We start from the raw sequence: 24,208 nt of genomic DNA on the forward strand, positions 1-24,208 counted from the left end.
GGGGATTGCATTTGCATATTCTTTTTAAAAACAAACAAACAAACAAAAACCCAACTAGTTCTGAGGAACTCCCTCCATGTAGAACTTTTTTAGGTTAAAAGGAGATCTGTAAGTTAGAAGGGATGGATATATTCATATCAGATAGTAACTATGCCCTCGCTCCCAGTTCTTTCCAAGCAGAAGAGCTTTTTTGTGGCCTTCAGAATGATAGCAGTAGTCCATGATGACTTTTAATGTGTTCCTTTATCTCTCTAGGCCTGCAGACTGTATGCAACAAAACATTTAAGGGTTTTATTGAGAGCTAATGTTGAATTCTTCAACAATTGGGGAATCGAGTTGCTAGTAACTCAGCTACATGATAAAAACAAAACAATTTCTTCGGAAGCTCTGGATATTCTTGATGAAGCTTGTGAAGACAAGGTAAAGTTGTTTTAGGCAAAATTTTATTAAAATATTCCATTTTAATTGGCAGTGTTACAAAAGCTCAGTATGCATAAGCGTTTTGGAACAGAAAATATGCTACGTTGCGTAATTACTAACTTGGCGATCATCTCTTTAGGCCAATCTTCATGCTCTTATTCAGATGAAGCCAGCCTTATCACACCTTGGAGACAAGGGCTTACTTCTCCTCCTGAGGTAAGTATGATGTACATTGTTGCACCCTCTTGGTCTTGTGTATTAATGTTAGATACAAATTTGACTAGGAAATACTCTGAATTTACTTTGAACATCTGCACCATGCTTACTTTAGAATTGAGCTATTTCTTCTTGTTTGCTTGTATTGTGCTCATGTTTGTCATGACGTTTCCCTTATTCTTATTGCATTCAGTCCTTTTGCATATATTGTGACTTCATCTGCAAATCGGAATGTCAAGGACAACTTTATTAGAGTTTTAAGGATAAAAATTCCAGAGCAGACAAACTATAAAACCTTAGCTACCTGGGGGAAGGCAGTAGAGGAGAGGAGGACAGAAAGCCATGCCCTGAGAAGCATGGAGGTCAGACACAGCAGGCAAGCAGCCACATGGTGGAGAGGGATGCTTCAGAGGAAGAAAGCCCAAGATGCTGGAGAATAGCCCAACGTTTTAAGGAAGGCATGTCTAGAAAACAGGAACAAGAGAGACAAAGTTGGGCTTTTCTGAATCAGGTAGACAGGTAAGGTACATGGTTGGGAGATCAGTAACGTAGTTGGGGGTGGCTGATCTGACTTCTGGCAGTTGCACGGCCAAGTCAGGTGTGGCGGTCAAGGTGTCCTTCCAGTAGATCCATCTAAAAAAGATTGCAAAAGTACATCATGCTTTTATTTGTGTAACTGTCAGATGTAGGGAGAAATGGAAGTCAGTGTGTTTGAATTTTAATAAATTATAGGTGAATTTTATTTTATACAGGACATATTCCAAGGTCTTTGTTTCTGAAGCATATTCTTTGTGCTAGTTTAGATAATTTTTTTGAATTCAGTGTTCAACTATGGTTGTCCTAATTTACAGATTTCTCTCCATTCCGAAAGGATTTTCCTACCTGAATGAAAGGGGTTATGTTGCAAAACAGTTGGAAAAATGGCACAAGGTAATTTCTTACAAAATAATAAGGTACACGTTTTGTCTTTGGAAATTCAGACCACCCTTCACTACATGAGACCCTATCTACAAAACAAAACAAAACAAAAAAATTAAGTAAACATTCATATGTTAATGTTAAATTATATTAGTCTTATATTTATGTCTATTATCTACTTCCATTTTTAATGTTAGATTTATTTATTTTGTGTGTGTTGTATGATCATGCATGTCATGACAGGCACATGAACATAAAAGTACAACTTGTGGAAATTAGCCCTTTCCTTTCGTCATGTAGATTGTCGACTCAAGCTCAGATCATAGGCTTGGTAGCAAGCGTGTTTACTTGAGCCATTTGTTCTCCTGTTTATTTTGGCCACATGTGCCTGGTACCTGTGGAGGTACCTGAAGTAGGCACCAGATCCCATGAAACTGAAGTCATAAAGGCTGTGAGCCACCATGTAGATGCTGACAATGCAGTCTTGGTCCAGACAGTAGCCATTGCTTTTACCCAGCGAGCCATCTCTCCAGCCCTTTCCTCTATTTTTGAATTATAATTCACATACCACTCTAGCTGTGAAGCAGGAAGAAGGAGCAGTCTCTCTTGGTAAACTCACATGGGTTTGCTGGCTCTACACCAGCTGATTTGTGTTGAGTCTTTCTTGGGGGCTACTTTCACGGCCTCCACTTACAGCTCTGGACAAGGGCAGTGTTTCCCATTCTCTAGCTGAATCTTGGAGTAGCTACAGGTCCACACTTGACATCCCTTCCCTCTCCCCTCGGCCTGTTCATATCACCTTCTAGTAGTAGACATCTACTCTTGGGATGGAGGTCTCTGTCTCCTTGATCTTCCAAGTCAATATTTTTGGACCAGAGCTTCAGAAATTTAATCCATTTCATAACTTTCGGCACTGGTACAGAGGTGGTTCTAGTTAAGATCATTGAGTATAGAGACCCCGTGGATGGTAACTAATCATGAAGCAAGTGTAAGTGCTTATCTTAATCGAGGTTTTTGTACTGACGTTTTTATTTTTATTAGAGGCAAGTACAGTGGTAGTATTTCATTAAACCCTTGTTACTATTGTACAGTAAATATAAAACCCAATGACTAGGAAAAGCTTTCAGTGGACCCAGCAGGGTACTAAGTTAAAGTGCCTGATGGCATAGTCTTTGTGGTTTAAAATGCAGACAGGCTTCTCTGTACTGTCTTCTCTGATGCTATTCCTTCACAGTTTGTTTTTTATGCACTTGAATGTTGTGTGCAGCTGTAAGCATACATGTGTGCGCGCACTTGTGCGTGTGCCCATGTATGTGCGTCAGAGAACAGTTTGCAGGAGTCAGTCATTTATCTTCTTCTATGGAATCTCTAGGGATTGAAATGGTTATCAGGCTTGGCAGCAAGTGTCTCACTGGCCACTCCTTTTTTTTTCTTCTTTTTTAAGGACTCTATAATTTTACCAACCCTGGTACTAAAATATATTTAGATTACCTGACACACCTAATTTTTTAAGTAAATGGTATTTGCTTACTATTTTTACATATAGATATATAAAGATATATATTTCATGGTTCTGAAAGTATATAAATTAGATTATGTTTTAAAAATATAACTATTAATACAAATAAATTTGAATTTAATTTCTAATAAATGCTGCTAAGTTGCCTTCCAATTGGGTTTACTGACTTTTACTGACAGTGTGAAATGAAAATCTTTTGTAACAGAGATAGTAGTATGGTACACTCACCCTAAAACATTGAGCTACAATTTTTTCCAATGGTGTGTATGAAATTAATTTTGTTTTTGACCTGACTTAAATTAGTAAGGTAAACAATTTTACTTAAAAGTACTGAAATTATATAATTCAGTTACTTTTCTTTTTAAACTTTCTACTGAATGTCTTTAGAGTTTAATGTTAGAAGACAACTTCATAATGAAAATGAGAATTCGAACGTGACAGAGGCCATTATTTGCTCTCTTATTTGGAAGGAGGAGAAGCTAAACAGAACTCTTAGATGGGATAGAGCATTTGCCTTCATAACTTACTCTTTTCCTTTTCTAAAACCTGTGAACATACTTTTTTATTTTTCTCATATTTATGCTTCTAAGGTTTGCTAAATATCTTGCATGATGTAGTAAAGGTCATTATGAAAACAGAAGAATTAAAACAATATTATCTTCTAGGAATATAATTCAAAGTATGTTGACTTGATTGAGGAGCAGCTTAACGAAGCCCTCACTACATACAGGAAGCCTATTGATGGCGATAACTATGTCCGTCGCAGCAATCAAAGGTTGGTCCAGCCCGTGGCCCGTGTATCACTGTCTCTCAATGCACATGTAAAAGCAGCTTTATAGGTTATTTAAAACGCTCCTGAGGGCTCCTATACACCGACACAGGAGAACTCTGGCTTGTCCAGGGCTCCAAGTTTCTAATGGAATATAGTGCATGCTAAACGTGCTTTGTGTCGCCCACTTAGGCACACTAAATGTCCTCATCTCAGTCTGCTTTTCTAGCTCCAGATTTGTTACTGTTAAACTTTGAGACCTGAAAAACTTACTCTCTTCAGGGAAATTTTTACCATTTCATACCTTTATAGTTTTGTTAGGAATTCTATCAGGTTTATTCACTTAGCATATTTAAGTATAATAGTGACTTTCTCAGTCATCTTTCCTCACACAGACTACAACGACCTCATGTCTATTTGCCCATACACCTTTATGGACAACTGGTACACCACAAAACAGGCTGCCATTTACTGGAAGTACAGGTAAAAATGTAATTTGCATTTTAAATTGTAAAAAGAGTAAAAGGAAAATCTTAATAGTGCAAAAATATTATTTTTGCCAAGATTTCTCAAAAGCTGTTTTGTAACTGACTTAACCAGTATTCAAATTGCTTGGTGTCATAATCATATAATATGATAAAATCTAAATATTAATTTTAAGGAGATGCTATTTTCTAACTAAAAGAAACAGACATATAGGATGGCTCAGTGGGTACAAAGACACCTGTTGTCTAGCTTGATAATCTTGACCTTGCTCCCACGGAGCCATGTAGTAGAAGGAAAGATCCAACTTGTATGGGGTTTCCTCTAATATCAACAAGTGATATTGGTGTGTATGCTGTGGCATACACACACAAACACAGTATTTTTCAGACATTATTATTTATGATTTCTATTACTAGGTACCACGTACTTCAGGAAGTTCTTCATATGTATTATTTATTAGCTTGCAGGACATTGGAAGACAGACTCTGTTATTGCTTACAGATTAGGAATTCAAGCCATAGGAGTGCTCAGTAACTTGAATAACTATTTTCTTGTGTAGCATTAGCCTCAGCTAAGGTCTGTGGTCTTCATGATTTACTGAAGAAATTACAATCACATACACAGAAAGTTAAGTTTCTTCCTTGCATTGGAAGCTGAGCTGAATTTAGCTTGGGTTAGTGAGGAGTGTAGAATAAGAACTCAGAGCCTGAGCCTCCTGCAAAGGCAGTTTGTAACGTTCCTTTTGGAGTCGTAAGTGTGCAGGAATGACGGGAGCATGCCTTTGCTGTCTTGTGCCAGGGTGTAGTACTTTAGATGCATAAGATGCCTACATGCTACTTCTTTCTCTCTCCAGAGTATCATCACAGAGCTCTGTCAAAATGTTCGCACTCCAGACTTGGATAAATGGGAAGAGATTAAAAAGCTGAAAGCTTCTCTTTGGGCCTTGGTTTGTAGTAAACATTTCTGGTATTTGCAGTGTTTCTGGGTTTTATTTTTTAGGTTTCTCTCACTAATGCTAAATAAATTAAAAATTACTTTACCTTGAACTTGTTCTTAGATTAATAATTAAAGACAAGGATTGTTCCTACCAATTTAAAGATTGCCTGTATACTGAAGAAATAGATGTTTAGGGGATTACTCTATTAGTGCTTGTGCTTATGCCTTTTTTCTTCTAAAATATAGATTGTTTGCTTATTCCTAGCACACCTTATTTAATGTTTTCTTTTTTTCTCTCTCTTTTTTTTGCATGGACTTTTTTTCCTCATAGTTAGATTTAAATATATTTCTTAGTAGATTTTAAAGTTTCTTCAAAATATTAGTCTTAGAAATATTTGACATTTCTTTTAGGGAAATATTGGCTCATCGAATTGGGGGCTCAATTTGCTACAGGAAGAAAATGTGATTCCAGATATACTAAAACTTGCAAAACAGTGTGAGGTCCTTTCCATCAGAGGGTATGTTATATTTCTGAAGTCTTTCTAGTGAATATATTCATACTCAGAAATAAATGTGAGGCATTCTTCCATGGTTTATAGTTGTTGATTTAAATGTGCTGTTCTAGGGCCTTGCTACACGGCCTTCTTTTTATTTTAATCATTTTTACCGGGAGACACGGCTTCCTTCATGGTTCACATATTCCTACTAGAGTTAGTCACAGACTGAACAATTTTTAAAGTTTTTAAGGAAACTGTAGATACCCATACAGTAGATTGTTTTATGACTATTTAAGAAATCTCTCCTTGGAGTTATAAACGTATTTGGTGCATATTTTTCCATGTAGGACCTGTGTGTATGTTCTTGGGCTGATAGCTAAAACCAAGCAAGGCTGTGATATTCTAAAGTGTCACAGCTGGGATTCTGTGAGGCACAGTCGCAAGCATCTGTGGCCCGTGGTTCCAGATGATGTGGAACAGCTATGCAATGAGCTCTCATCTGTTCCAAGCACCCTCAGCCTGAACTCTGAGTCGACCAGCTCTAGACATAACAGTGAAAGTGAGTCTGCACCGTCAAGTGAGTACCATGATGGGTTCACATCAAACCAACCCCAGAGTCAGTCTTGGAGTTTTTCTTTCTGATTTCAAAACTTAAATGTATTCATTATATTCTGAGTTTACTTTTCTTTTCTAATTAGTTTTTGGGCTGTTGGGGAGCAAGCATCTTGAATGACCAGGAACTTGCTAAGTAGCAGGGATGGTTTTGAATCCCTGGTCTTCCTGCCTCCGTCTCTTGAGTGCTGGGATACAGGCGTATAGACAGACCCAGATCCAGTGCTTCCCTTCGCAGACATAGCATCTGGCTGCTTAGAGCCTATTGGAGGCTGCTTTCCTTTTCCCAACAGTAACCACTACCTAACCTGTTCACTCCCTTTTTTTTAAGGTAGCTTTTAGGAATTACATAATCAGAAATGATCATAAATCATGTATCAGGAAACCAGCTCCTTTTTCAGAACAGATAGGTCTAGCAGGTTTTTACCTACCTTCATAACTTAATTTTTTCCTACATGTACATAATTGAACTAGAATATATTTGCTGAGAGAGTCACATGTCTTGTTATGCCTTTGTTTCCCTTCTAAAACAAATACATTATTTGGTTACTCCCAGACATCTTATTTAGGTTTTGGTTTTTTTCTTGCATAGACTTTTTATTTCTTTTCTTATAGTTAGGTTTAAATTTGTTTCACCAGTACCAGCGAAAAAAGAAAGGAAAGGAGAGAGTTTAGGTCTGCATGCACACCATACTGATTAATTATACTTATTAATTATTGAAAATATACTAATTAATCTAAAAATTAAAGTAATACTACTCATTAGATGTTAAAATAGTGTGGGAAGCCACTGATGTCACTGAGTTATAAAGCCCCTGACCCTTTCCTGTAAAGTTCTGGGTTTATGTCTCAGAACTAGAGAGAAAAAAAGGAAATAGGCGCATTGCTAAAAGATAGAATGTCAGAGAGAAATGATGTGAGAAGCAGGTGATGGATTCAGTCTGTGTTGGTGCTATGAGTTACAGAAGTGAAGGCATATTTCTTTGCTTTACAATCATAACACAGGTAAGCAAGGTAGCACACACTTTAATCCCAGCAATTGGGGTGGGTGGGGGGCAGAGGCAGGTGTATCTTCATGTTTTACATGCCAGCCTAGTTTACAGAGCAGGTTCCAGGACAGCCAGAGCTGTCACAGAGAAATCCTGTCTCAAACAGCAGCAGCAACAACAAACTAGATAACAAACTAGGCCTGGTCACACAGGCCTCAGGGTGCTCGTGCTAGAGATCACAGAGCCTGTCTAGGCTACAGATATCAAGAAAGGTACAGGTTTATAATAAGCACCTTTCTATGCGTATTTTTGGTCTCTAGTTGAACCCATATGTGCATAACTCAGATGTGGAGGGCTGCAGTATATGTCAAGTTTAGGGAATCCACTTCTTCTAAGGTGGTATCTCCTGCCACTGTAATGTAAAGAAGAAGCCTTGCCACTGGTCTTCCTTCACTTAACAGAATGAGCGGCCATGCTCCAGAGTCCTTTCACTTTATCTTGAATGTTTTGAAAAATCAGTAGAAACTTCATATACTCTGTACCAGCATGAGCCTTGTAGTTTTTCTTCATAGATCCTCACCATGATACAAATACAATCTTCTATTTTTTTTTAAAATTGGTATCCTAACTTTGAGCTTCAGGGAGGCAGTATTATTAATTAATCCCCTTCCCCATGACTGGTTAAAAAGATACGGTAGCACTTAGCATTGTGCCAAATTCTTCGTGTTTGCATTCTTTGAGCTGACGGTTCAATTACAGGCATGTTCATACTGGAGGATGACCGGTTTGGCAGCAGCTCTACCAGTACATTTTTCCTTGACATCAATGAAGACGCCGAGCCAGCATTTTATGACCGACCTGGACCCATAAAGGATAAAAATTCATTCCCCTTTTTTGCCTCTAGCAAACTTGTAAAAAATCGTATCTTAAATTCACTTACTTTGCCTACTAAAAAACACCGAAGTAGCAGTGATCCGAAAGGAGGGAAACTGTCATCTGAAAATAAGACAAGCAACCGGCGAATCAGAACATTTACAGAGCCCAGTGTTGACTTTAATCACAGCGATGACTTCACGAACATCTCCCCAGCACAGAAAACATTGCAGCTAGAAACTTCCTTTGTTGGGAATAAGCACCTTGAAGACACTGGCAGCACTCCAAGTATTGGAGATAATGACTTAAAATTCCCCAAGAGTTTTGGTCCAGAGAATCACAGAGAAAACACAAGCCGAGAAAGGCTGGTTGTAGAAAGCTCAGCAGGCTCACATATGAAGATCCGCAGCCAAAGCTTTAACACAGACACTACAACGAGTGGCATCAGTTCCATGAGTTCGAGTCCCTCCCGAGAGACAGTTGCTGTAGACTCTACAACTATGGACACAGACTGTGGAAGTCTGAGTACTGTGGTAAGTACTAAAACTGTTAAGACGAGCCACTATCTGACACCACAGGCTAACCATCTGTCTCTCTCCAAATCGAACTCAGTGTCCCTGGTGCCACCAGGTTCTTCTCATACCCTTCCTAGAAGAGCACAGTCCCTTAAAGCGCCCTCCATTGCAACAATAAAAAGCCTAGCAGATTGCAACTTTAGCTACACAAGTTCTAGAGATGCCTTTGGCTATGCTACATTGAAAAGATTACAGCAGCAAAGAATGCACCCATCCTTGTCTCACTCTGAAGCTTTGGCATCACCAGCAAAAGATGTGCTCTTTACCGACACCATCACCATGAAGGCCAACAGCTTTGAGTCCAGACTGACGCCAAGCAGGTGAGCAGTAAACACTGAAAGACGAGTCAGAATGGTTTGACTGTAACAGATGGAAATGTAAGACATGAGTCAGCTTGAGCACCACAGAGACTAAGTCTCAGAACTGACCCAGTTGCCAATGTAGGCTGTGAGCTCCTCGTTACCTGATAGGATTTTGAAATGGATTCTTGCAGCCGCGAGGGGGGAAATAAACTCCATTAGGCCCTGAAAATAAGCGTGTTTGCAAGGTTACAGAAGTCACAAGCGTTTTTATTTATTTCTCGCTTCTGCAAGGATCGATTTTAAAAAGAAGCATGTCGGGGGAATCAGGAGCTTAAGACCTACAATAGCAAACAACCTTTTCAGGTAGGTCAATTTAAAGCTCCAAAAGGTGACCTCTTACTATTTTTTTAAAATAACTGAAAGCCTCAGTTAAATTATTTTAATTTGTTTTAAGTACACATAATTAAATAGGAACCTAATAAACACTAAATGAATTCCAGGGCCCTCAAGACTAAGGGAGAGATTCTAATTTTATATTAAATAATCCAAATTTAGGGTGTATCAAGTATAGTTTAGGTTTGTTTTTTTACAATGATACACTTTGAAATTTGATTGTTGTAAAAAGTTCCGAACCTGTGCTTGTTGAATTATATCCACTTATGATTTATACTTTTTTAAGCAGACTGCTAGGTGTCAAGTAGTTACTTCACCGTGGGAAAGAGAAAATAAGCCCTCATTTACAGGATAGTCTCACTATCAGAATTGGGAGTTAACTTATGTAATGGTCACTCATTTCTGAGTGTTAGTAACATTTTTAAAAAAGAAGGTCCTGTTAGCAGATAGGAAATTTTGTCCCCTCTTTAAAAAAAGATTACAATAATGGTTGTTGTAGCTGGAAGTCTGTGGCTCTGCAGTCTTCATGAATGGAGGACACAGACGTGAGACATAGGTAGAGGGCCACAGCTGAGCAGCAGAGCTGGTGCAGTAGTTGTCTGGGCCTCTGTAAGCTTGGCTACTAGAGACGAGGCTAGACCATTGGTTTTAAACTTTTAAGTAAGATGCTGCTTTCTAAGCAGAAACTTTTTTTCTCCCTGAGGGATGTCTATACAAACCCAACAATCAATGCATTTCAAGATGGAGCTATGGTTCCTTAAAATAGAATTGGAAAGTAAAATATTCCCTTAATTCTCCCAATTCCAGTAGTCCCTGAAGAGCTTTGTAGAATCAGAGATCTAACCTTGAAAAACTTTACCTTTCACAAAATTCATAAAGATAAGAAGCGGTTTTTTTGGAAATTAGAAATTGTTTTTGCTTCTATAATCTTAATGGCTACTATTTCAAACACATATTTCTTTTGTGTGTTTTGTGTGAAATAATCCTTTGATTTACATTTGTATTTTTTTTAAGACTTGGTTTTCCAGTTAGTAATGTGAGACATCGAATAGCGTTTCCTGTATTTAACAAGGCACACACAGAGTGCACAGTGTCTTGCATGTAGTAATGAGTATGACAGATTACACTTACAGAGACGTCCATATGCCATGGCTGTAGAATCTTGTGAAGAGTGTCCAGAAAAAGACTAGTGTTCAGTGAGATGTCCTTGTAATATTTACAAATGATAGGATTTTACTCCTGTGTGCACCTTGTGTGTTACAGAAAGCTCATGTGATAATGATAGCATTATAGCACACAAGATTGATAACTAATCCTACTCTTCAGAACTGCATTGCTTGGTGTTAGTGGATATCTCTTTAGCTGTACAGTCTAGCAAGTCTAGCATCTCTGCTGCGTGCAAAGGCAGACTTGGAGCTGCACTTAGCGGTAGGTTAGTTTCCTTTTCTCTGAGTATTAACATTATTCTCTTTGCCTACCTTCTCATCTTTCCCTGGGGACGAAAGAGTTGTTCTTTGGGCGACATTGACAGTACTGCCGACCTGGTCTCTGATACCTAGCAGCTAATGTTAAAGTGCTTCTGTACTCACAGGAGACGGAGGTGCTGCTGCCTGCTGGTTGACTACCTGCTCGGATGGTAGTACAAATTGGGAGTTCTTGCTGTTTTTAACCTACTTACCAGTGCAAATAAAGACGCTAATGCAAGGTGTTTTTGTCATGTTACAGGTTTATGAAAGCTTTAAGTTATGCATCATTAGATAAAGAAGATTTATTAAGTCCTATTAATCAAAATACCCTGCAGCGATCCTCCTCAGTTAGGTCTATGGTATCCAGTGCTACATATGGAGGTTCTGATGACTACATTGGACTTGCTCTTCCAGTAGACATCAATGACATATTCCAGGTATTCAGAGTGCTTCTGTTTTCTATGAGATGGCTTCGTGTTTTGTTTTTAAATGTTCTGTAGCTCCTTATTAGGAATTGTAGTTTATAGAGGGTATACTCTGAGCTGCTCTGTATAGTCTGCTCTTGTGTGCTCCTCTTCAGAGGCTGCAGTCTCTAGCCAGTTTCCTTTGTTTGACTGGCGTTAGCCCCTTGTGGTATCCATATGCAGTAGCCCTGCTCCCATGAGATATACACAGTTCCTAGTTGCATGTGATAGTTCTGAAGAATACATATTTTCTTAGATGACTGTTGTAGCATTTCTTCACTCTGTTTTTCTTTGTGTGTACAGTAGAAGTGTGGGTGCGTGTGTGTGTGTAGGTCCATATGCCTGTAGTAGACAGAGGAAGTTGTAAGTCATCCTGCTTAGTACTTTGCCTTTCTCCCTTGACACGGGATTGCTCCTAGAATCTGAACCCAGGCTGGCAGGCAGCAAGCGTACGTCACTGTCTCCATGCTTCATGGCCATGTCTGACGTGCAGATAGCCATGTGAACACATCCAGCATCTTATGTGCATGGTGGGGATTATCATACATGTACAGCAAGCACCTGAACCCACTGAGACCATCCCCAGCCTTACATAAACAGTACCCACTCAGTTCACCAGGAACATGGTTAAAGAGGAGACTAGTATTTGGGTATATTTTGGTAATTTTAATCTTCTTTAGTAAGCTTTGCCTTCTAGATTTGTATGCTACAGTAATTCTATTTCTGTAACATTTCCTTTAGTTCTTAATTTCTTAATATTCATAAGGTGAATTTCTTTGTATGGTGAAACTGACATGATTTGTGTGCATTGCAGGTAAAGGATATTCCTTATTTTCAGTCAAAGCATGTGCCTCCACCAGATGACCGAGGTGCAAGAACGTTCTCCCATGACGGAGGAGGTAATGTGCTCCCTGTTCTCTGAGACGTTTAACTTTAAAATGAAAGTCTCTTTTTAGTGAGATAACACTAAAAATTAGGTACACTAAACTCAGGGGTTTATTTAAACACTAAGACAAAATAATTTATTCAACTAAAAATTAAAGCATATTTAAAAAATTTTTTTATTTTATTTCTTACTTACCCACTTTACTTATACACTTTATTGGCCCCCTCCCGGTGACCCCCTCCTACAACCATTCCCCATCCCTTCTCTGAAGGAGGAGACCTGGGGGCTTCCCCAGGTATCATCTCCCATCCCCACCCCCTGCGCCTACCTCCTGCTCTGGCGCTTCAGGTGTCTGCCAGGCTAGACCTTCCTCTCACTGAGTCTAGTAGAGCATATCCCGTATACAGATAACAGTAAAGCACATTTGTTAAGAAAATGTTTTTGCAGTGAAGATCCCAGCCTCTTAAGTTGATAAAATCCAGTTCTTTCATTTTTTTTAAAGTGTAAGAGAAATGTTCAAACTGGCTTTTTATAGGTCAGAGACACAGCTGTTGAGAAAGAAAGACGATGAGGATTTGCTTATTAGTCACACATTTATTCTGTGCTATGAATTGTAGGGAATGTGTGCATGTGAAGCATAAACTCAATGCTTTATAATCTCATTTAACTTACACTTCTTAGAAGTACTGATTTTGTTTAAGCAATTATGGGAGTTAATTGAAATACTATGATAATCTGTTTTTCAGTTGTATTTAAAAAACCTTATATTGAAACAATAAAGGAATATGTGCTGTTCTAATTTTCATAATTTAAAATACAGTATTCTCTTTCCTTCCTAATAAAAATTAGATGTTGGGTCACAGAGAGTTCTAACTATTTATCTTTAAACAGTACTATTTTAAGACATGAGAGATACCACAGTGTCTTTATCGGACTGTGTTCTTACTTGAACATGCAGGCCTTCCCTCTGGAACCGGTAGTCTCGTGAAGAACTCTTTCCACTTGCTGCGCCAGCAGATGAGTCTCACAGAGATAATGAACTCTGTCCACTCGGACGCATCTCTGTTCTTAGAGAGCACAGAAGACACTGGACTGCAGGAACACACAGATGACAATTGCCTTTACTGTGTCTGCATTGAAATCCTGGGTTTCCAGCCCAGTAACCAGCTGAGTTCGATCTGTAGTCACTCTGGTGAGTGGTGCCTTTGATTTTCCTCCGCTCTGTTCACAAGCCAGCCAGCAGCCCTGCTACTGCTGTGATGGCCTTTGTACTCCATCTCCCCACCTCAGACATGGCTGCCCTTCAGCGTCTGCCTAGTGTACTGTTAGCCTCTAATTTTGATTCCCTCCATTTTCTTTTAATATATTGTTTAAGATTACTCTATTTATGTAAACGAAGGGTCCAGGGGTACCTGGAAGAGAATGGGGGACAAGAGATGTGAAGAAGGATGCCAAGACCAGAGTCTGATCAAGGTGACAATTTTATTTTTCCCCAGGCTGAATTTATACCATAACATGGGTAACAGAGGGAGGGGGGAAGTGTGAAACATTTACGCAGGCCAAGGACACAGTATTCGTGTGGTCAGGGAATCGGCTGATGTTGACAGGATGTCAGAAAGATCACAGGTTTGTCATATTATTAGTCAGCAGGAGAACTTTATCATATTATTATTTATCTTGACCACAGATTTGTATTAGTCTCCTGCAGCTGATTTTCCATGAACCCAGTCATACTTAATTCTAACCATAATAATAACATCAACAATGGAGGGCTTCAAGGGCATCGCTCCCAACATATTTAATTCTTTACTGAGTCTTTAGCCCCACAGATAATCAGACTGTGTTCTGTGGGTCATTCTCATTTCTTATCATTGGTAGAACATGTCTAAGTTCTCAACAACTGCTGCATGAAGACTGTTTTCCCAGCTACCCTCACACACACACTCACACTCGCATATGCTCTTACATAAACACACGTAGTTTGTCTGGAAAATCTGCTTCATCATTAGTGTCATGTTGAGAGTGTCCAGATTCCTGAGCCAGGTGTAGAAGCTGTTCCTCGTTGCTCTCCCCGCCCCTTGTGGACAGATCCCTTATAACTATGGTTCTTACCACTTACTTCCTAACCTCCTCAGGGTGAGAGCTGTCAGGTCTTCATTTTCATGTGTCTGACTAAGTAGCAGCTGCCTTGACACCAGGCTTTCCGTATACGTTTACTAGAAAAGGAATAAGGTGGATACCATGACTCACCTACATGTGTGTTCACTCACACACACACTTTCAGTCAGTTTTAAAGTTTTCCTGCAGATGGCTTTGCTTGTATCACCTATCTACTCTCAGAAGTCGAGTGGTGCAGAGCTCTCTGGAGGACTGCTGAAGTTGTCCCAGGATTTCATTACCTCCCAGCTTGTGACTGTGTCAGCTGATGGTACTAGGGAGACACGAGTCAGCAATGTGCTCGCTGTAATTTGCCACAAATAGTTTGAGAGTGTGCTTAGAAACCGATCCCTCCTTTCAGTGGTTCCCAGTCCCAGTATAAGGCTGAATTGGAGAGATTCCTAACACTCCAGACCTTCAGGACCTCTGTATACTGTGATGGTTTTTTGTTTTTTACAAACGTGTTTATGATTATCTTTTGATAATTTGTCAAGTGTTAAATGCACTACACACGTTAGGGAAGAAGGCAGTGCCAGCACACGCCCGTGACTGCAGCACTCAGGACAAATAAAGATACACAAGAAAGCACATGGAGAGAGGGAGGGGAAAAAGGAAAGAGAAAGGAAGGCAGGCAGGCATCTCATGTCATTTGGCAGTGTTTCACGGTTCTTCCCTTTTAAGCACTCATCTGTGTGTGGAGCTCACCAGCCACCGAGACTCAGTCAGAGAGCACAACCCGAATGACAAACCCGACTACAAAACCACACAAAGCTCTAGTAACCGAGCATCACGAGATCAGCATTAAACACAGACAGACAGACAGACTGATGGCACAGATAGAGAAACTAGAGGTAAAGCTGTGCATCTGCAGCACTGACATTCAGCAGAGAGGCTAAGGATACCTGTTGGAGGGAGGACAATAATTTCGATAAAAGGAAAACTGGATCTCCTGGAAATAAATGAGACTAGAGGTCTCTAACTCTGAATAAAAGTCAATGTGGACTAAAGCCTTAGCTGTGAGCCTGAAACTGAACGCGCTGACGAGGCGCTCCGTGGTTCTCAGCTAGGTGAGGACTTTTAGAATCCCACTGCATGCACTACCGAAAAATCCTATAGGAAGCAAGAGTGAGAATGTCTAGAGCTATAATAAGATATTTTTATGGAGTAAACTAAGTGTATGAAAGAACCTATAGAAATTAAACAAATACTTGCAAACTCCATGTCTGTTAAGACATTAATATACAAGTTTGGCATAATGGCACACACCTTTAATGCCGGCTAGGGAGGCAGAGGGCAGGTGGATCTCCACATCATTGTTCATCATCAGAGTAAGGCAGGACAGGGACTCGAGCACAGCAGGCACCAGGAGGCAGGAGCCCATGCACAGGACATAGAGGGCTGCTGCTTACTGGCTTGCTTCTGATGGCTTGCTCAGCTTGCTTTCTTAGAGAACCCAGGGCCACCCACAATGGGCTGGCCCTTCTTCCATCAATTACTAGTTTAAAAAATGCTTCCCAGACTTGCCTACAGCCCAATCTTTTAGAAGAATTATTTAGTTGCGATTCTCTTCTCTCAGATGACTTGAGCTTTTATCAAGTTGACATAAAACTAGAGTAGACTTAATGGCATTAGTAACCTCAGACGTTCTTGGAGGCGGAGTAAAATGTAGTGCAGTGTTTATCTTGTAGGAACCAAGATTGAATGCAGTTGAACCTCCTTTTTCCCATTGGTATTATAAAGAAAGACTAACAGGCCAGCTTTGCTAAGGTCTTTACTTCTAGCTCAGTGTCCCTGTCTGGGTCCCTCTTCTCCCTAGTGAAATGCTTAGTTCATTGTGTTGTGTAGTACCAAGCTTGTGTGATTTTTTTTTTTTTTTGTAGGATGTCTAATATGAAGGGATGGTCATCAATTTTGTTTTCCATTGATTTTAGTTCATAGAAATTTTTATTTAATTTATTACATTTTTTATTTGTTCTTGAGTGTGTTTGTGTACCACACTTGCACATGTGTGCCAGTGTACAGGTGCCACAGGGCCCACTTGAAGCCCAGGGCAAGTGAGGGCAGTCAGTTCTCTCCTTTCCCTCTCTGGGTCCTGGAGTCGGACTCAGGTGAGAAGCGAAGCAGCAGTACCCTTTACCCATTGAACCATCCAGCCGCTCCGTGCCCTCAGCATTCGTAAACCGAAAAAGAATTTTAGCTTACAAGTTTGCTTGACCTCAGATGCCAATGGGGACCTTAGCAGTGCTTGGAGAGAAGAACAAAAAAGAAAAATTACACTGGGAAGAGATCTGAAATCACTTTCTACTTGTAATTATGTTTACTGCCAGGCAAAGCGTTCAGATACAGGTAGAAAGGATGGGTCAAGAGAGAACAGTAGGCTTGTTCCCCCACATATAACTGCTTGAGTTTCAATCATGTGCTCAGTCCTGCAGTGTTTGTTACTAAGAAAACCAACTTTCTAGAACAAGCAGGTTCCCTTGTTTGAATGCTCGTCCCTGAGCAATCTAGATTTACTTCGACAATCTTCCTGAAGAGAAATCACCGAGAATGGGAAAGGAGTTATCTCAATGTATGCAGTGCTATTGCAAGAGTAAAGCTTTAATCTAAATGCTTTTTTCTTCAGACCTTCAAGATATTCCGTATTCTGATTGGTGTGAGCAGCCGATCCACAATCCCTTGGAAGTGGTTCCCTCTAAGTTCTCGGGGATTTCTGGGTGCAGCGATGGTGCTTCTCAAGAAGAAGGCTCAGCGAGCAGCACCAAAAGCACTGAACTGTTACTGGGTGAGTCTTGGGGTTCAGTTTCCTGCTCCTTAATAAAACAGTCTTCAATTGGTTTTGCTTATTAGCATATGCACTGTAAATCAGAGTCATCTCAGGCTGTGCAGGTCAGCGCTAGTGAAAGCGTTTAGCAGACTCTTAAAGAGTGCACCTGTGCCGTCCATTCGCAGGTTCCCTGTCCGTGATCTGCTCTGCTAGAGCTTTGCTCTGAGGTCATTAGCAGGGTGTGTGCAGCCCGTGCCAGTTTTAGTTGCTTATGTAGTCTGAAAATAGATCCCGTGGCCTGTAATCATTCTGTATTGTGATGTGCTCAGGGGCCTCACTCTGGCGTCTTCATTTCAGGTGTTAAAACCATCCCAGATGACACACCCATGTGCCGCATCCTGCTCCGTAAAGAAGTGCTGAGATTGGTTGTCAATTTGAGTAGTTCAGTCTCCACCAAGTGTCACGAAACCGGGCTGTTGACGTGAGTAACTGTGTGAAGAGTGTCAGCTTGCTTTGCTTTGCAAGTTGTGACAGAGACACTTGTGCTCCATCGCTGTGGACATCACAGGCTGCCTTCCTGCTGTGGGCTCCCCCCCTGAGTGGGTCTTACAGGGGATGCGCTGGGGGCCTCAGTCTGTAGAGAAGATTGCAGGCCAGAGTGAGTGAGGATCCAGCCAGACTTTTAAACAGATCTGCACAACTGGGAAACTAACTCTAAAAGCAGGGCCATCCTTGCACACCCCCCTCTTTTTGTTTTGCTAAAATTTGGGGGTTTTAATTAAATAACTTACTATTTAACCTATACAATGTTTTTAAAATTTCTAAATTCCAGTTTCTGAAGTTGGTGGCTATAACTCATACCAAAAATAAATAAATAAATAAATAAATAAATAAATAAATAAATAAAGCTTTTTAGATTTTTTCAAGAAAGTTGAGGAAGACCAAAAGACTATATGCTTGAGAAGCAAGTTTAGGTAATAAACTGGTGGGATTTCCTGGCTAAATTGTGTTTCTAAGTCAAAGCCTGATAATGAAAATGTATTTGCATGGCTTGAAGCAGCGATTGTCTGAAGAAGTATACATGCTATTGGTGTTGGCTGTGTGGTCCGGGGCTGCAGAAGCGAGCCTTCAGCCCAGCCTCCCACCCACGCGGCTGGCTCTGAGGTGCTGTTCTCATAATAACTTGAAATGAACTTTACTTAAATGCCTTACAGTGTGAGCATGTTATGTAGTCATGTGAGTCTGATAAGATTCATGATTTTCTTACGTTACTAGAAAATAACTACAAGAAGCATTCAGCTTTTGATAATCATCGAAAAGCAGAAACTTAAACTGTCTAAAGTGTGAAGTAGAGAGGCTTCACGTTAAGTGGATGCGCATGTGATCATGGCAGACAGAGGCAGGAGGGTTGGAGGGAATGAATGAGGCATGGAGGCATTGGTCACGGCTGGAAGAAAAAAAGAGACAGACAAACCGATTGACTTTCTTATACTGTTAAGCCACCATTCCTAACATTTCATCTAATCAGTATCTGGAGAGAGAAAAAAATGAGCAGAAACTGCCATTTTGAGGGGTAAAATGAACAAATCATGTTAGAGTTTTATTACCACGTGGTCTCTCTTCATCTTAGCATTAAAGAGAAGTACCCGCAAACATTTGATGACATCTGCCTTTACTCTGAAGTCTCTCACCTGCTGTCACACTGCACATTCAGACTTCCCTGCCGGAGGTTCATACAGGAGTTGTTCCAGGATGTACAGTTCTTACAGGTAAGTAAGACTGCGTTCTGAAGTTTGTCTCCCTGAATTATTCTGTATTTGAAGTAAGTTGAAAGATTATATCTATATTATGTGCCATTTTTGGTTTTTTTTGTTTTTTTTTTTAAATTAACAATGTATTACTTTTTCCTAGATGCATGAAGAAGCAGAGGCTGTGTTGGCAATTCCACCAAATCAACCTATAGTTGACGAATCTGCCGAATCCTGACCTCATATTTATGATGTTTATAGCTAGAAACTATATATGTATTCAAACTTGTGGATTTCCTAAAAGCCTCACAGAGTACTGACTGGCTGACAGCGAGGCAGGAGAGTCTTCTGACTGTGGCCAGCAGTGATTGGTACAGAACTGCTAGAGCTGCTGGCATCCCCAGCCAGGCCACCTTCTCTCCCGTGTCGGGCCCTTCTTGGGGTTCGTGATTCATTACCACGGTTTTAATTCAGTTATCATCTTATGCAAGAGCTAAGCACTGAATACCTACATAGGTTTTCTATTTTTTTATTTTAAAAGCATAAGGGCAGTGGAACAAAACAGGACATGAAGAAGCATCCTTCACACAGTTGTTTCTGAATGCTTTTTAATCAAGGGTAAATGCAAAAGATGCCTTGTTTGTTAACTAGTGTGTGGAAACCAGGAGTCACTGACTGTAAGGCTGCATCCTGCTACCCACGGCTGTAACTGCTGGTATCAGGAGCACGCTGGCCTCTCCACACTCCCTCATGTCTGTGACACTACTTCAGAGGCTGATAACTCCAGAGCAAAGGGAGCCCAACACTTGCAACGTGGGAGTTATTTGATGATGCTAGACTGCATACGGATGCCTGTTCGTTCTCCTCTGCAGCTTTGTTGCAATGTGTTCTTAAAGGCTGTTCTTACTAATTAAGGGTTTTCACTACAATGTGATCAAAAGAAATAGTAAATTTGAAATACTTCTCATGTCCAGAACACATTATAGCCAGTGGCCTTCCGACCTCATCAACTCTTCTCACCACTGAATACAAATTGGACAAGCATTAGTGGTCTGGACCCAAAGCAAAGGAAAGCATTAAGTGATACTGCAATCTCTCAAGGAAAAGACAAGTTTGCCTGCAATTCACACATTCCATGGAAAAAAGGAAGAGCCATATGTCCTATTAAAAAGTCATTGAGACTCGTTTTTAAGAGGAAAAATTGTGGTGAAAGCCTTAATTACTAAATTTTAAAGAGGGATAATTTAATTGTTGTTAGTGTTCCTGTTTTGCATAAATTGCAGTTATAGGTGAGTTATGAGTACAGTCATTGCCTTTATCACATTTGTGAAGTCGATGAGGGCAAGGCTTGTCTGTCTGTCTAATTTGTATATGTATAAAGACACTTGGAAATCTTCACGGGAATTAAACATATATGCAAATCTGTACATAACATAGCATGAGCATCATGACTAGAATGCTTATCTGTGAGAGGCTGTCTTTTGAAACCATCTATAGAACAGACCATCCAGCTGGACTGACTGGGACCCTCTAATTCCTTTCTGTAGCCCATTTTACAATGCACATCAGCTTTACCACGTCATAGACGTTGCTCCATATTTCCCCACGTTGTACACCCTTCTCATAATGCTCTTGTTTGCAGGGTCGCTGTAAAGTGCCCTGTGAACTAGGAAGCATAACTCACAGAGATTTTTCTTATAATTTGCTGGCACTGAAAGTTCGCACTGGGATGAAGATTTCATCTCCCTCCCTAACTTCTTCGACTGCACTTCAGCGAGTTGTTCTCATGTGCACTGTGTAGCAACCTCCATGGCAACAAAGCAGACAAGGGCTCTAAGCTGCTGCTCGTGGTACAACACCGTTCTCGTTCTCGGAAAATCAGTGAGGAGAAAACTTCGATTTAAATGTCAGCAGTGCTTCTCAGAGCATGCCTGTCACTTTGGTCTTTGGTCTTGGATAATAAAACTGCCTTTCCAGAGAACCAAATGTCAGAGATACTAGACCAAATAGTGGTTACAATTCCAAAGGAAGTAATGTAGTCTTATTCATAAATGGGATTAACATTTTAGACATTCATTTTAAACACTACCTCAGTTAACAGAGTATAAAATCTGTGGTTTCGTCCCTCGAAAGTTAACAATAACTCTTCTTGTTTGTTTCTCTTCACACAAAACTATGCCCAGCCTTGCGCACCTGAGTCAGCCATCCTGAAATTGAGGCTGTGCCCTAGTGTCCTACGCATCTGTTTTGTTTTGACTTTTGACTGTTACTTTGAAAGAGGAGAGAGAGAGAGAGAGAGAGAGAGAGAGAGAGAGTGTGTGTGTGTGTGTGTGTGTGTGTGTGTGTGTGTGTGTGTGTGTGTGTTGTCATGTCTGCCTATAGCACTTACTTTGGGAAGGTATCAGAGCTTTGTGATTATCGGTAAATTGGGGGATATTGTCTATGCTTACATTTATAGTGCAATTTGGTTTAACCATGGTTTCACCAACAGGTGTAATACATTTCCTTTAAGTACGTGTATAAAAGTAGACTTTTATGACAAAAACTACATGCAGTGCCAAGTGATTAGCATAGGTGTTTACGACTATTAAATTATAGCAGGTTATAAATGATGTCAATGATAAAAGAAATCATTGAGAAAATTGTCTATAAATATTAGATATTACCAAAATATCAATACTGTAGTTTTTCAAGAGTTTAGAATTACTCTTAGTCATATAAATTTGTACTATTGATAATTAATAATTTGGAGGAGTTTGAACAGTTAAGCTGGTTGTAAACTGTGAATTTCTAATTGTAAATTGTCATTTCTAATTGAAGTTTTTTTCAAGAACAGATTTCAGCTTCACATACTAAGTAAATACTGACAAATTTAAAAAAATGAGTAATTTAGTATTTATAAGAAAATAGGCTCTAAAATTTCTTTTACTTTTCTGTTTCTGCTTAGAGTACATTGGAGGAAGAAAGTGTTCTCTCTAACTTAAGTGTTTCTGATAAAGAGTAAGAGTAGAGACATCCCATAAGACAGTGGCATTACAAGGCTGTTAGAAGTGCATGCACTGCGGCTGTGGTGATGTGTCCAAGTGACCAGGAGCCAGACTTCAGTAGCGTTTCTCTCTTATCCAGAGCTTGAGACAGTTGAAACTGAAGTCATCCCGTGGCCAAGAGTGTATAGTGGGATGCCAGTTCGTGTGGGTAGACTGTCGAGTGCTGTTTCCATGCACCTTCAGTCTCTTCAGAGGATGCCGCTGATGCCCCACTCAAAGCACACATCATTAAGCAATAAGAAGCAAAATTGTCATTCAGATTATAATTGCGATTATTCTCCTGTGATAAGAGTTAGGTGCTAATTTTGTGTGAGAAGAATGTGTGACGATACATTTTGGAAGTGAAGTTTCTCCCCCTCCTTTTACTTCCATTTGGTCCCAGATTCACAATTCATGAAAGAAAAGTAGAATTGTTTGGGAGACTTCTAAGAAGAGCTGCTTACAGTGAACATTTCAGATTTTCTTGAGTGTGGGCTGGGAAAGTCTCCATTCTCTCCATACTGACAAAGCCTGTTGTTCCCATCCTAACTTCTCTGAACTTGAAGAGTGTCACTACACTGAGTCTCACTCCCAGGCCCGCCAGTGACCCGGAAGGCAGTGCTTAGGAAGACACAGAAGTCTGCGCAAGTCTTTCCAAGAGCCGTTTTCTTTTAATTTCAGGTCCCCAGGAGGGGTTCATTATAGTACATTTATACGACTCACAGAATGTGGGATTCCTCCCCTTTGAGTATTTTTATAGTTAGGTGGATAACTCTGCCACAGATGCATGGATTGCACATTTTGACTCTGTAATACTTAGTATGAAAAATTAATTTATGCCAAAAAGGAAACATATCTTATCATTTTCCCACTTAACTAGGTTGATCTAGCACAAAATGCAGTCTTGGGGCAGAGCGGGAGTGGTAAAAATTTTTAATGTATGATTGTTGAAAAATGTTCCATTGCTGGCCTGTCAGAAACCCTAAGGATGCATTGTGAGACAAATGATGTAAGTTCAGTTAGCTTTGAAGAGTGGTAAGGGATCATAGAGAGGATCTCAGCTAATGCTCTCCGACCACATAACGTGTTTTTATTTAGTAATACGCTGCTACATTTTTGGAGGTTCTGGTATTTGTAGGTCACTGAACAGACATTGAAATCTGATTTATATTGTATAACTGTAACATAGAAAGAAAAAGTATTTATATATTTTCCTTAAGAATATTTCATTGAGTTGTGTATAATTTAAATAAGATTTGTCCCCAAATGGTTTTGCTCACTTTGATTTTTGTTGTTGTTACTGTTATTGTGGTTGTAATGTTTTTGTATAATGTGTACAGTTTATGTTAAGGGCATTAAAGCCTCCTGAAGCATAATCTTATCAAAGGGATTCATTGTTAATAAAATGTACTTAAAATTCTTAAACTTGTGGTGGTGTTGGCGTTATTGGAAGATTTAATGTGTCTCATTGGGCATTATGGGAAGCACATGATGCTGATGTTGACAGGTGTGATTTTTCAGGAAATCCGTCTTTTTGAATCTAAAGATGGGGATGGTCTTGTACCAGGAAAAGAGACCCCAATTGTACTTCCTTGGCATTCTTCCAAATTTAGTGTGACATACTTACTCCTCAGTTTCAAATCATTATCGTGAAGGATTTGGACATAGAGATACCTTGAACTAGAAGAGCTCTGGACTTGCTGAGGTCCTACGACAATGCTGTGTAAATGGTGAGATGCTCAGCAGTCTGCACACGCTGCCTGAGCAGATAGGCCAGCCCCCTGCCGCCCTGGGCAGAGTATCACACCACAGGAAAAGAGCCAGCTGAGACACTCAGCCTGCAAGCCAGGCTCTCCCGACAGTTGCTAAAGTCTGTTCCCCACCTTGAGCCAACTCAAGGCAGGTGTTTGGACTATGGACCCCTGTGTGTTCCTATCATTGCTCTCACCCTGTACTGTGTTTACCAGGAGTGTAGTTAGCACCCAGATGAAGAGGAAATGGTAGGTTTATTTTTAAAACTTCTCCAGATAAAAGCAAGTAGCTGGAGACATTAACTCGGTGGTTTTGAGCACCGGCTCTTCTTTCAGAGGACCTGAGTTCAATTCCCAGCACCCACCTTGTGGTTTCTATCCATCTGTAATGTAGTTTCCTCTTCTGGTCTCCATAGGCATCCAGCACACAGGTACACAGGC

At 40.1% G+C, this 24,208-nt stretch overlaps 1 protein-coding gene across 4 annotated transcripts in view; it reads left to right on the plus strand.

The window, feature by feature from the left end:
• Nucleotides 1-23,441, plus strand: part of Rictor (RPTOR independent companion of MTOR, complex 2) — a 92,013-nt gene extending 68,572 nt beyond the window's left edge. Inside the window, exons 23-39 of one of the 4 annotated variants that reach the window (XM_039103527.1) lie at nt 256-420; nt 560-636; nt 1,488-1,566; nt 3,739-3,848; nt 4,238-4,325; nt 5,182-5,274; nt 5,676-5,782; nt 6,109-6,338; nt 8,122-9,130; nt 9,404-9,475; nt 11,231-11,408; nt 12,250-12,334; nt 13,280-13,513; nt 17,102-17,260; nt 17,600-17,723; nt 18,873-19,011; nt 19,154-23,441. In XM_039103527.1, the coding sequence (XP_038959455.1) occupies nt 256-420; nt 560-636; nt 1,488-1,566; nt 3,739-3,848; nt 4,238-4,325; nt 5,182-5,274; nt 5,676-5,782; nt 6,109-6,338; nt 8,122-9,130; nt 9,404-9,475; nt 11,231-11,408; nt 12,250-12,334; nt 13,280-13,513; nt 17,102-17,260; nt 17,600-17,723; nt 18,873-19,011; nt 19,154-19,228 (3,024 nt within the window). In that variant the 3' untranslated portion in view covers nt 19,229-23,441. Of the gene's footprint in view, nt 1-255; nt 421-559; nt 637-1,487; nt 1,567-3,738; nt 3,849-4,237; nt 4,326-5,181; nt 5,275-5,675; nt 5,783-6,108; nt 6,339-8,121; nt 9,131-9,403; nt 9,476-11,230; nt 11,409-12,249; nt 12,335-13,279; nt 13,514-17,101; nt 17,261-17,599; nt 17,724-18,872; nt 19,012-19,153 lie in introns of those variants that run through there. The other 3 variants (XM_063282846.1, XM_008760807.2, XM_039103528.1) reach the window with 3 other exon arrangements.
• Nucleotides 23,442-24,208: the final 767 nt, after the last annotated feature.

The sequence above is a fragment of the Rattus norvegicus genome, chromosome 2, assembly GCF_036323735.1.
Source record: "Rattus norvegicus strain BN/NHsdMcwi chromosome 2, GRCr8, whole genome shotgun sequence".
Classification (NCBI taxonomy): domain Eukaryota; kingdom Metazoa; phylum Chordata; class Mammalia; order Rodentia; family Muridae; genus Rattus; species Rattus norvegicus.